Here is a 13,162-nt window from a genome sequence, read left to right on the forward strand (position 1 = left end):
CAGGACGTCACTGTTGCTTAATGTGTCATGGCCACAAGGATTTTACCAGCTCTGTACCGGCTTTCTACCAGCTCTATACCAGCTTTCTACCAGCTTTCTACTAGCTCTGTATCGGCTTTCTACCAGCTCTGTACCAGCTTTCTACCAGCTCTGTACCAGCTTTCTACTAGCTCTGTATCTGCTTTCTACCAGGTTGACTTTCCTCTCTCTCAATGTCCCCACGCAGGCGCCTTGGCCTAAATCTCCTTTAGAGGGGAAAAGAGGCCCCCTGCGTTCTCCATCAGTCGCTTCCAACCGCTATAGCAGAGGCCGCCCCCGAAGGGGGCCTCGAGGGCCGGCGCCATAATGGCCGCCCGAGCCTGCAAAGAATGGATCCGGTTTGCACTGGTTAGCGCAGCCGGGAATCACCGCCTGGCGAAAAGCGCCCGAGGCCCTCTCCTCCCCCTCCCCAAGAACAAAGGGAATAAGGAAAGGAGGAGGGGGATATAAGGCAGCTCACCTTTTTACGTCAGGGAGCTGGGGAAGCGGCACCAGCGAATTTTGAGTTACTCAGAATGCGTTTTGAGGTGGGTGTGGAGTGGAAGGTGGGGGCTGTGAGGGAGGCTTCAATATGTGTTACCTGAGAAAGCAGCTTCTGTTGTAACAATGAGGAAAACAGGATATAAGGAGTTCCATGAGATTTATAAATGGTAAGGAGGGTTGAACGCTTTTGCGTATATATGGCGGTGAATAATAATAGGATACTTTGTTAAGTGCCTCCGGTGTGATCTGAGTCAGTGTCTGCATCTGGCAGAGGGTGTCCTGTGATCTCTTATTAGAGCTGTGATACAAAAGCGTTATAAGAACAAGTTAGTGAATTCTATTGAGAAGCCAGAAGCAACAAGGAGCACCAAGAAATAATCAAGCCTTCAGGGAAAGGGCATGGGCAAGGTGCACCGCAAAGAGAAAATTAAACCCTTTGAAAAAAGATCAAAGTTAAACCTGAAGGAGACGATCAGGTTCGATTGGAAGCGGGATCTGGGAGGCCCTTTCAGTGAGAGGGAGTGGCAATATTCTTGTGCTCAGACTAAAACGTTTTCCATGATCGGGCGTCATCGACTCATACATTTCAAGTTTCTTCATAGGGATTATTACAAACCTGAGAGACAATATCGGCATGGGCTACGGGTGGATTCAAAGAGCCGGAGATGTGGCGAGGAAGACGCCGGGGTTATGCACACTGCCTGGCAGCGCCCCGGGGTTTAGGAGTACTGGCGTAAGATATTTAGCGACCTGGGATTCATAACAGGCACAGAATTATAACCGGACCCAAAGATGGCACTGCTAGGAAATGACTTGAGAATAGAGAAACCTACCAGGCCATTGATGATGCATCGGCCTCTTGTTGGCCAAGCGATGAGTGGCTAAGAGGTGGGCGCGAGGCACACAGATATGCTTTACTGTAATACACAAACGCATGATTATAATGAGCTATTCCCTCCACAAAACAACCCAAAAGCTGCTGGGGACCATATCAACCATACTTAATAAGCAAGGAGACAGGGGTGGAAACGGTGATGCGGATTAGAATGAATGAAAAGTGGATTTTATAGTACCAAGAGGACTCAGTAGATGGAGGCCATTGTTGTACACGCTCGAAGGGACCTGCTGTTAGTGCCCAGCATGGGTATAGAAAGGATCATTAGGGGCGAGAGCATTATTGTAATGTAAATGCTACTGACCCTGTTGTGTGACGTGTTGAGCTCAATGGCCAAGGTGCACCAGATGGGGATCTACTACTGCAAGTCAACTGTAACGTATTGTTTCACATATAGAGCGCTATAACTGTAACATCTGGTCATGTTGTATGCTGTTGCTATCGGCTTAATAAAAACAATAATACAAATTATGTACGTCTGGCGCTAATACCATACATCTCATTAAGTACTAAACTTACATAATATCAGTATCAAAGACTCAACCTGACAACGCCATCAACAGAGCTAACAAAGGTGCCCCCTGCCCCCTTGCCCCCTGGTGCAGTTACCTTTCACCGGAGTCAAGCACTTCTTTGCACATCTGGTGAAGCAACACTTCTGCTTCTTGGGGCAGTTGGAGTCCACGTGGCACTCATCCGGACGCTGTTTGGGGCAATCTGCAGTCGCTCTCGGGCACATGCCTTTTTTCGGTTTAACTGAAAAGTCACAAGTTTAAGAAGAGAAAAAAAAGATGATGTTGCGCAATAAACTCAAATCAAAAGACAGTTTTTAGCAGCGCGGTCTCAATTCAAAAGCCTTTTGCGCCTGGAGGTAGAAGTGATCTATATGCTGCTGGTTAGCCTCTGACGGAAAGTGGCAACGGCTGTCCTGGATGGCAGATCTCAACTTTCTCTGTGGCACGTATGTATAGCATTAGTAGAAATGGCTAGTCCCACTGAAGCCAGGGAGCAGCACCAGAGGGTGTGCCTCTGGCACCACAATCTGTCTCCTGTTACTGCGGATTCAACATTTTGTAACTGTTGTTTGATATAAAACTACAATGGATGTTTTTTACATCTCTAGCTCAACTTGAAGGGCATTCATACATCGATTTTTTTCAGATCTTCATTTGTTCTCAGCGTTGCAACTGCAAACACATCGATTATATGAGATTTTCTCAGATCAATTAACTTTACGCCACACATTATATGCTCGATTTTTATCAAATTTCTCAGGCTTTTGTTTTATCAATTGTGAAGTAACAATTAGTCTTTTCTTTTTTTAGGGTAGAACAATCACTTTATCACCTCACAAAAATAAAGGAAGTTGTTATACTTTTAAATGCAAGGATTACCGCCCACAACAAACAAGCAAAGGTAGTAACCCAACTAACTAGAAACTGTTTCAATATGACAGATGGTACACCAGGTACCGAACTCCCAAAAAATTGCCAGGAGCTCTGAATTCCATTTTTCTTGAGGGTGAACGTGTCCTTGAGTCATCAGAGGTTCTCCTCAACGAAGGTTACAGGTTGTAAAGTATAACTTAGCATAAACATATGAGCACAACCAGTATAGAAGACTCAGACATCAACCATGAACAGTAGCTCTAATCAATCAAATCAATGCAGGGCAAATGGCCAATAAAATATAAATAAGAGAAATCCCCAAAACTAAGCTTTTTATGGTATGGGACAAGATAAAGGCCTGGACAGCTCAAGGCTGTGGGCAGGATCTCAACAGCAGCCTTAGCTTAATGACTTTAAATACAAAAGACCCTGGACAGAAGCATGACTCAACTGAGACCAGAAATTATTTAGGAGTCTGTCTCCACATATGTTATACAAGTGTCTATCTCTCAGTTTATAAACTTTATTTCGATTTTAAAAGAATCTAGCTCATGTGGTACTTAGTCGCCTGTCAGTCCCTACCCGACCCTCGTGAGCTCGGTTGTGAGCTGAACAGTGCTTGTGCACCACACCACCTGCACACTGATGCCACTAATACACAGCAGCCCACCTCCAATGGAGAGAACTCAGGAGCAGGCAAAGTGGCTCAAAGCTTCCTTGTGGGGGCTTAGCAGCACAACATTTACAGAAATGTATTTCTGGGTGGGTGCACTTCTTTCGTTTGCTGCTACTGACTGCCTGGCTTCACACAGCATCCTGCTATTTTGCAAGGTTCATGGTCAGAGAAATACAGCTGAGCATTGATGTGACAAACTATTCCTCTGTTCCATCATGAAATGTAGGTTATCCTGGAATTCATACCAGTGTGCACCACTGTCAAATGCTTACATATCTGGGAATGTCACTGGAAGCCTCCCCTTTTCTGGCATCAGCGGTGTTGCTTTTCTGCTGATTTACAGTCAGAGCTCCATGAGGGGGCTCACATTCGCCATCCCTGGGGGACATAGCTGGTACCCTGGAACCCAGCTATGGTCGATTCACAACCCCCCGTCTGATGAACCTCTGGCTCAAAGGCCTGGCTCAAGACAAACACGAGATGGCGGGACCCATCATTTATGAATTTAAGGGCACCATGTACACAGAAGAATTCAATTACTAGCTCCTGTCAAAAGGCAAAAGGAGGGAGAGGAACTGGGTAGTATGTGGAGATAAATTAATTTTTAATATTATAAAATCCAATCACATACGCATCTGTCATTCTAAATTAGTGGTATATACCACTGCCTCTGCGCCACACCCATACTTAAAGGCCATGAACCTGAGTTATAGCCTCAAGTCTCAAGCGAGGACCTACTGGAAAGGAGATGCACTCAAACATCTGGGGGCATATTTATAAAAGTGGTGGCGCCGGCCAGCTCAGCAACGTGCCTTGAGGCGTGGCCCTGCACCACAGAGAAAAAGGGCAGGAATGTACTGTATTTCAAATTCCGAGCCTTCCTGTCCTCTCCTCCTACGCTGGCATCGTTTTGAAAGCCTAGCAGAAACACAGGCTCTCTTGTATCATGGTGCAAGGGTGCCGGTGTTGTCAGCAGGATTGTTTTGTGCAGGAAGGAGCACCTTCCTGTACAAAAACAATCTAGAGAAGCATTTACCTCTTAAATGAGAAGTAGACATATTTCTCCTCACTATGCCTCACCTTGATAGCTGTAAGATTTTGTCACATTCCCAGGGTTACAATTTCTTGTTGAACTGAGAATGCCTAATAAATCATGGGAGTTGCATAAGAACACCCACTGCAACTCCCCTGGAATGCCTCTCTTGCCCAGAGTAAGGCTGTGCACGGATTTGCACAGCGTTACGTTACATCAGATACGTAAAGCCATTTGAAGCCATGCAAGGTGGCTTTACGTGGCTTCACAAATATGACATTGGACTTTGCGTCATGCATGTACCACGTTGCATGGTGCAAGCATGATATAAGGCGCTAATAAATATGCCTCCTATTATAGCCCGAGGCAGAATGACTATAAGGATAACATTGCACCCACTGAGGCTGGAAAGTTCTAAATTAAAAAGACAGTGTTGAACTTAGCCCTCTCTGCATGGTCACCCCTAAACTTTTTGGTTCACCCCTCCTGTTTTCTAAACCCACTTTTGTTGGCTTTTAGGACTCTGTGCACCTTACTACTGCTATAAAGTGTGAAAGTGTGTGTGCTCACTCTCTAAAACATGGCAACATTTGCTTACATCCGATTGGCATATTTAATTACTCATAAGACTCTACTAAAGTGATATACTGAATACTGGGCCAGAAAATCGAATGCTTCTAGTGGGCGACCCACTTAAGTCGCCCTTTAAAACATATCTCAGGCCTTCCATTGCACCTCGTGGTCAGTTCTAAAATGCAATTTTGACCATTTGTAAGGACTAGAACTTCCTTTTTATTATTTATAAATCACCCCAAAGGCAGGCCCTAAAAGCTCATGGGGCAGGGTGAGTTGTATTTAAAAAGTAGGATATGTGGTTATAACTCCTCACTGTACCATGCACTGTGTTCTCACAAATTATGTGATTTGAGATGCCATAAATGTTGTCATGAATGTTATGATTTCGAGTCCTCCTATAAGGGATGTAATAGGAAAGGGAACAAGCAGTGCATGAAGACGGCACAAGGTATAGTTAATATGTGACTACTGAGTTCACTACACTGTGCGTGGAGATGTGTGGGTTATGATAATTTAAATGTGATACATAGATTCAAAATGTAATGTATATCTATAACCTTAGACAAAAAAAAATTGTTTTAAATCGTAGTGTACATTTTTGTTGAGAGGAATGCCATTGGGTGAAGTGTCATACTGTACAGTGGAAGAGAGTATCCTACAGTGTAGTATAAGGGAGTGTAGTGTCATAGAGTGGAGTAGAGCAGAGTTGAGTAAGATGTCAGAGAGGAGAGGTATGTGGTAGATTAGAGTGGCATGGAGTGCAATAGAATGGAGACTTGTTACTTGCACAGATCATTATAACAATTAAAAAACATATACTAACAAAATACAAATCTCATAAGGTACAATAAAACAGCAAGAAAGGAGAGGTGTGGGGAGGGGGACTTTTAGGGACAGTCGTTCTGGATAGGAAAGGTGAAGGGGCTGCTCTTGCCCCTTAGGGCCTGTGTGAATAAGCCACCCTAATGTATTCAAGGGCAGGCTTTATGCATTGAACCCTCTATTGGGAAAATAAAAAACACACACATCGAACAAACACACAAACATAAAACAATTAATATTGAAAATAATTATATTCAAATGTTTGGACAGTTGAACCCAGGATGTTTTTCTTTTTCTTTCATATGCATAAACATAGTTTAAGAAATGCTTGCGGCCAGGGTAATACCACAAGGTGCAATACAACCCTAAAGAAAAGGTGAACCAGGGATTCCCATAAAAGTGATCCTACGAGTGAACGGTGAATGGCAGCGAATTATGGGGCATACCTCTTTTGATCATACATAAACTGAATATCCAGTTTTAGTCCCAAGAGATTTCATATGGCAAGTGTAGCATTAGTTTATTCTCATTGTATTTATTTATTTATTTAGGTGCTTATATAGCGCAGGACTCGAACCCCGTAGGGATATCTCCGTGCTTTGTTCGCCACTGGATTCAAGCAAGCCGGGCTGAAGACGGCTGGAATGCCAGAAACCAGTTCTCGGAAGCTTGTTTCCGGTCCAGGGAAGACATGGCTTGGCAGTCCGGGCTGTCCTGTTCCCATGAGGCACAGGGTCATTTGCATATGGCCATGTCTGAACTGGGGTGGCAGAGTGGGCTAAAGAACGGTGATGGATTAAACCCAGATCAGATGACGGGGTGTGAGTGTTTGATTGATTCAGATGCTCGGTCCATCACCACCCCCTTTTGTACTGGTTCGCCAAGTGTGCATGAAACAGAGCTTTAGGAAGGCGTATGAGGTTATGCTGTCATAAACAGATGTGTCTTAAGTGTTTTCCTAAAAATAAGATAATTGGTAGTTTGTCTCAGACCAGGGGGAAGTTTATTCCAAAGGGTAGGGCCCATGTACGAGAGCGCTCGACCACCCTGCCTTACCTTTCTAACTGAAGGGATCTGTAGCAATAGTTGGCTACTGGAACGCAGAAAACGTCCGGGATTGTAAATGTTGAATTTTTCAGCCAAATATTGATGACCTGAGCCAAACAGGCTTTTATGTATAACGCAGCAGATTTTGAACTTAACCCATTGACGAATGGGCAGCCAATGGAGTTTTTCCAGGAGGGGGCGAGAGGGTGTTCTAGGCGGGACATTTAAGACCAGTCTTGCCGCGGTATTTTGGGCCACTTGCAGTCTGCTGAGCACCTCTTCATTAACAGATAGGAAGAGGCAATTCCAATAATCTAGCCGGCTGACTACAAGGGCCTGGACAAGGGTCTTTCTGAAAATGTCCGACAAGAACGGGAATACGCGCCTCAGAAGTCCAATCACCCGAAAACAGGACCCTGTCACCTGATTCGCATGTTCTTTTAACAGTAGTCCCTGGTCGAATCGTATGCCTAAGTTCTTCACTGTCTGTTTAGGGCAGGGGACAGGTCCCAAGTCCAGTGGCCACCAGTCCGGAGACCAGAGGAGCGGAACCTTCCCAAAGAGCATGACCTCGGTCTTGCCCACATTACATTGTAGGCAGTTGGAGGCCATCCAGTCAGCCTACCTACATGAACCACCACCTGCATTTCAACCAATCTTCCAGGAATCTCTGCTCTGCACAACTCACCCTCACACAGATACCAAGTATCCACTGTTGCCACTCTGGAGGACGCTCCTTCTCCCACCTCGTCACCAAGGCCAAGAATGCACTCCCCCTCCACCTCAGCACCGCATCCTCGCTGACCCAATTCAGAAAGGGACTCAATGCTCGGCTTTTTGACTGATACCTGAAACACACCGCCTGGATACTCTCTTGGATGTTAGGCCGCACTATACAAGTACGTCTATATTGATTGTCGTAGGTTTGAGTGGCATGTCTTAGAGTGGAGAGGTGTATCATAGACTAGAGTGTCATCCAGTGGCTTATAGATGGGTAAAGTAGCACTAAATAGAGTGGAGTGCAACAGTGTAGTATAGAGTAGAGTAAAGCTTCTTAGAGTGAAGTGACATGTAGTAGAGTAGAGTGGCATGGAGTGTAGCGCAGTAGAGTGATGTAGGGGAGAGTCTAGTAAAATGTCATACATTGGAATTCTGTGTTGTAGAGTAGCATAGACTGGAGTAGCATAGAGTTGAGTACTATATTGTACATCAGAGTGGACCACATTGTGCATTATTAGTAACACTCTGAATGTGGGTGGGCGACTTATCATAATGTGAATGTGCTGTGTAAATTGTAAATTAAAGTTATAACTATAACTTTGAATTTCTAATGTTAGTGTAGATCAAGTATGGTTTGTAGACAAAGAATAAATAATGTTTTTCTAACTATAACTATAACTTATCTCTAACCTTTGGTTTTTCCATGGGATTTCAATGTTTTTTATGTTTTTAAAGAATATGTGTTTGAAATTGTAGCATTGAGATAAATGTAATAAATAATTGTTCACTGGAGAATCGTACAGTGGGAAATAGTGCAGTACAGTGTTGTAGAGGTGAACAGAGTACAGTAGTGTGCTGTGAAGTGGAGCTGCATAGAGAGGATGATTGGACAGTGGTGTAGAGCAAGGTAAAGTCTCCTATAGTGGAGTAGGGTCAAGTAGAGTTCAGTGTCGTTGCATAACGTAGTATGGAGTAAAGTGTAATACAGTTTATTAGCATGCCGTAGAATTGAATGGCTTGGAGTGGATTATAGTGTAGTTGTGCACCGTATAGTCGAGTAAACTCTTATAATAAATTGAAGAGGTGTCCCATACAGTAGGGTGGAGGGCCTGTTCCGTGCAATATTTAAAAGAGTTGTTGAGTGGAATAGAGTATTGTAGAATGGAGCGTAGGAGGCATAGATTGGACTGTAGAGTCAGACATTGGAATCTTCATGCCATAAAGTGCAATGTAGGTTTATAGAGTGCAGTTCTAGAGAGGGTAGCAGAGTATCCTATGGTGGAGCAGCGTAGAGTGCAGTGGTATACACTGTAGTTTGTAAAGTAGAGTACTGTACAGTAGAGTACCATATATTAGAATAGAGTACAGAGGAATACTGTACAGTCTAATAGTGTAGGGTGGATTGTAGAAGTGCAGAGTACTATACACTGGAATAGCATATACAGGTAGATTCATCATTGAATAATCGGCTCGCAAAGGCGCAAGATTCTGAGAATCTGGCCCTTTGCGAGCGCAATTTTTGCATTTGGGATTCATCATCCCAAATGCAAAAATCGGTAATTGCGAATTCACTAAATTGCGAGGAATTACATTTAAGGAATCTCTATTTGAGATTCCTTAAATGCAATTCATTAACCATTTTTAAATTGCGAAATGGCAATTTCAGGCAGCTATTTACCGCGAGGTCAAACCTCGTGGTAAATAGCGAAAACTTGCAGTCCTTTGGACATGTGTGTGCGCAACACCAATGTAGATTACATTTCAGGGGTGCTACAGGGTGTCCTTTGGACACTCCTAGCACCCTTGAAATCGCATCCTTATTTGCGATTAGCAAATTGCTAATCGCAAATAAGGAATAACTCCTTATTCATTCCTATGGGCCTTTAGGCCCATAGGAATGAATGGGGAGTTATTCCTTATTTGCGATTAGCAATTTGCTAATCGCAAATAAGGAATGTGTAGGAATCGCAATTTATTTAGCGATTCCTACATGAATCCCGTTTTGCAAGTCCTTAATAGCGATTACTTAATAATCGCTGTTAAGGACTCGCAAAACGGGACTTTGATGAATCTAGGGGATAGTGTGTGGAGTGCAGTACAGTGGCGTACAGTGGATTAGCACGCAGTGGAGTACCATGCAGTGGAGTGGAGCAGAGTGGTGTGGAATAGAGTGGAGTGGCATACAGTACAGTGTGGTAAACTGGAACACCATATAGTGGAGTGGTGTAAAAAGGAGTGGCATCCAATGGAATAGCATAGAATGAAGTGTTGTGTAGAGTGATTTGGCATGTATTAGCGTGACATACAGTGGAACAGCCTAGAGTGCTGTGTACAGTGGAATAGTGTATAGTCAAGTACGGTGCATTGGAGCTGTGTACAATGCAGTGGAGTAGAACAGATTGCATCCAGTACAGTGGATTTGAATACAGTGTAGTCATAAATACTGCAGTGGCGTACAGTGAAGTCGGATAGAGTAGAATAGCATATTGTGGAGTGCTGCAGAGTGAAATGTCGCCCAAGGGAATAGCATTGAATGGAATGGCATGCAGTGGATTGGAGTGGCATATAGTGGAGCAGTGTCATTGATATTTGATATTCGATATTTCTTAAGCACAGAATACCCGAAGGTGTCTTGGCACTAAGGACCTTCATCACTGACCAAAGACATGTAAGGCTTGTAGTGGGAGAGAAAACAGCCAAGACTTCAGCTAACTGCACTGGCTTTTAAAATGTAATGGCGAGGTGTTCCATAGCTGACAGGTGGAAAAGACAAATACAAAGCTGCAGCCACCCTAGGAAGGTTTCTTTATCCCATGAAGAGAAACCAGATATAAGGAGGCAGATCTTAGTCTTCTCTGAAGGTGCTATCATTTAAATGTTTTCCTAAGGTAGTCAGGCCCTACTCCATTCAGAACTTTATGTGCCAGACAAAGTGCTTTAAAGGCAATCATTTTCCTTACAGAACCCAATGAAGGTCCACCAAGGTGTCTGTTACTGACTTATGTTTGGGAACTTTTTTTAAGAAGGTGGGCAGCTGCATTCTGCAGTGTCTTGATCTTTTTTCAATGTACCCTGCACAGCGCCTGCATTGAGGGTGTTATATTACTTGATCCTTGACAAAACCAAGGCAATGACCACTGTTTTTTGCAGCTTAAAAAGAATGAAAGGCAGGACGGTTTGTTCATCTGTTACCTTAAAGATATATCTGATTTAACAATTACTTTGAGTGTCCAAACATTAGTGAAGGGCTCAGAGGAAACCAAGAGTCCTGGGCCACCATCAATCGTCCCAAAAACTAGCCTCCTTTCCAAATGTAGGAACCATTGTTTAAATTTAACAGAAAATTAGCAGCTATCCAGTGAAAATTGACCTCATACACTTGTTAAGTCTGTCAGCAACTTCTTCCCGGTTGCCTGCCACAACATGGGTATCATTAGCATACACAGCTGTGGTGAACCGAGAGGAGTATATCAATTCGGCCAAAGAAACTACATATATGTCAAAAGATGTGGGCAGAGTGAGGACCTCTGAGGAACGCCACAGGGAAGGGAAAAACACCTAGAATTAAAATGATCCAGTGACTCCATCTACTCCCTGTTCCTCAAGATTGTGTGCCAGACCAGAAATACCAATTTTGGATAAACTATCTAGTAACACGACATGGCTGACTATAACAAAAGCAGCTGAAAGATCGGAAAGGACCACCACAGCTCTCCTTCTCCTTCTGCATCTTTAATAGATACATCTCTTCTCAGACAACTATCAGCACTGCATGCAAAAAGAACAGATGATGGACTGAATACTGAATCAATTGAACATTCATCCCCAGTCACATATCTGGGTTAAATCCATTGTTTTTATGACTGCCACACCATTCCAGTTTAGACCCAGTCATATGCAAATCAGTCTTGACTCTGTTCCCCATGGGAACAGTCCCGCCTGAACTACCTGGGAAGGTCTTCCCTGAACCAGAAACAAGCATCCTAGGACCGGTTTTGGAATGTAACCCCTCATCAGCCAGGACAGCTTGAATATGGTAGCGTAGCGAGCATGGGGCCCATGTCTGGGCATACCCTTCCCACTTAGGGCAACAAATGCAACAAAAACAGATGATGGATGGAATGCTGAATCAATCGAACATACACCCCCAGTCATAGATCTCGGTTATATACACCAGTCCCAGGATGCTTGTTTCTGGTGCAGCGAAGACCTGGCTTGGCAGTTCAGGCTGGACTATTCCAATGAGATACAGGGTCAAGATTGATTTGCATACAAAGAGACTAAACAGAGATTGCTCCCAGGTGGCAAGTGCAAACATCCCAGGCGACCCAAGGAGTACGACACCCCCTCAATTAAAAAACTACACTCTGAAGTACTGTCCCTGCCACACCCCCCTCGTAAAGAGAACCCCCAAAAGGTGCAAGCATAGAGGTGCCCATAGGCCGAGGGAGTGTCCAGATATCCCTCAATCACACATTGAAATGAATTGCCAGGAAAGGGGGGCTAAGGTCGAGTAGTAAGCTTTAGTTGCTGGTGGGAGTAGATCAAAGGAAATAAGCAAAGTGAACACCCGCCTCACACAAGGAATATATTAGGGACTGGACTGAAAGGACTGCCCTGTCAAGTCCACTGCAGGCGGCCTGTTTGGCCACGGTCGAGAAGGGAGGCTCACTTAGCCAATTAGTTGGGAAGACGGAGAAGGGGAAAGCACAACCAACTCCCAGAACCCTATAAAGGAAGAGCGCAAAAAGCTATTGCGGGGCACTACTCCAGATGAAGCCCAAAGCTCAAGCAGGGAACCAAAGAAACAAAATGGACAAATATGCGGTCCTGAAGCAAATAATGAGTACCCCGAAGCAAGGGAATTACGAACCCGCTGATCCCTCCCTAAGTGCAATCATGGCAGCAATCGCAGACCTGAAAGGGTCGATCGAGCAAAAGCTTGACGCAGTGACCCTAGATGTAAACCTTCGGAGGGCAGATCTACACAAAATCCCTGATAAAGTTAACGAAGCAGAGACTGAGGTAACAAATCTGCAGACCAGCACGAAAAGCCTTGAGGAGCAGGTAGTGCCCCTTACGAAATAACAAGAAATTATGGCTGCGAGGATGGAGGACTAGGAAGGGAGGGCGTGAATGTGAGAAAGTGCCCTCTTTCTGCATGGTTGCTTTCACTTTTTGCTGAATTGCTAATGTGCTTTAACTGAGTGTGCCCTGGGCGCCTGCTAATTTGGTACCAAGGGCCTATGTTCTTTCCCTAAAGTGCATTGAAGCCTAAACCCAATTGGCATCTCTGGCCACAGGTCAGCCCCTGGTCAATGGTACCACAGACACCCAGGGCACTGTGACCAGAGAAGTCCTCTAAGGGCTGCAGCACTTATTGTGCCACCCTTAGAGGTCCTGTACTATTACACTCACACACTGCCTTTGCAGGCTGCGTGTTGTAGTGCAGAACAAAGTGAACAGTCTACACAGCACACATC

The 13,162-nt window shown here is 44.4% G+C and overlaps 1 protein-coding gene across 2 annotated transcripts in view; it reads right to left on the reverse strand.

The window, feature by feature from the left end:
• Nucleotides 1-13,162, reverse strand: part of LOC147709694 (nigwaprin-b-like) — a 110,779-nt gene that overhangs the window by 57,087 nt on the left and 40,530 nt on the right. For both annotated transcript variants that reach the window (XM_086925535.1, XM_086925534.1), the window contains exon 3: nucleotides 2,027-2,173. In XM_086925535.1, the coding sequence (XP_086781661.1) occupies nucleotides 2,027-2,173 (147 nt within the window). The remainder of the gene's footprint in view (nucleotides 1-2,026; nucleotides 2,174-13,162) is intronic.

The sequence above is a fragment of the Lissotriton vulgaris genome, chromosome 6 (genome assembly GCF_964263255.1).
Source record: "Lissotriton vulgaris chromosome 6, aLisVul1.2, whole genome shotgun sequence".
Taxonomy (NCBI): Eukaryota; Metazoa; Chordata; class Amphibia; order Caudata; family Salamandridae; genus Lissotriton; species Lissotriton vulgaris.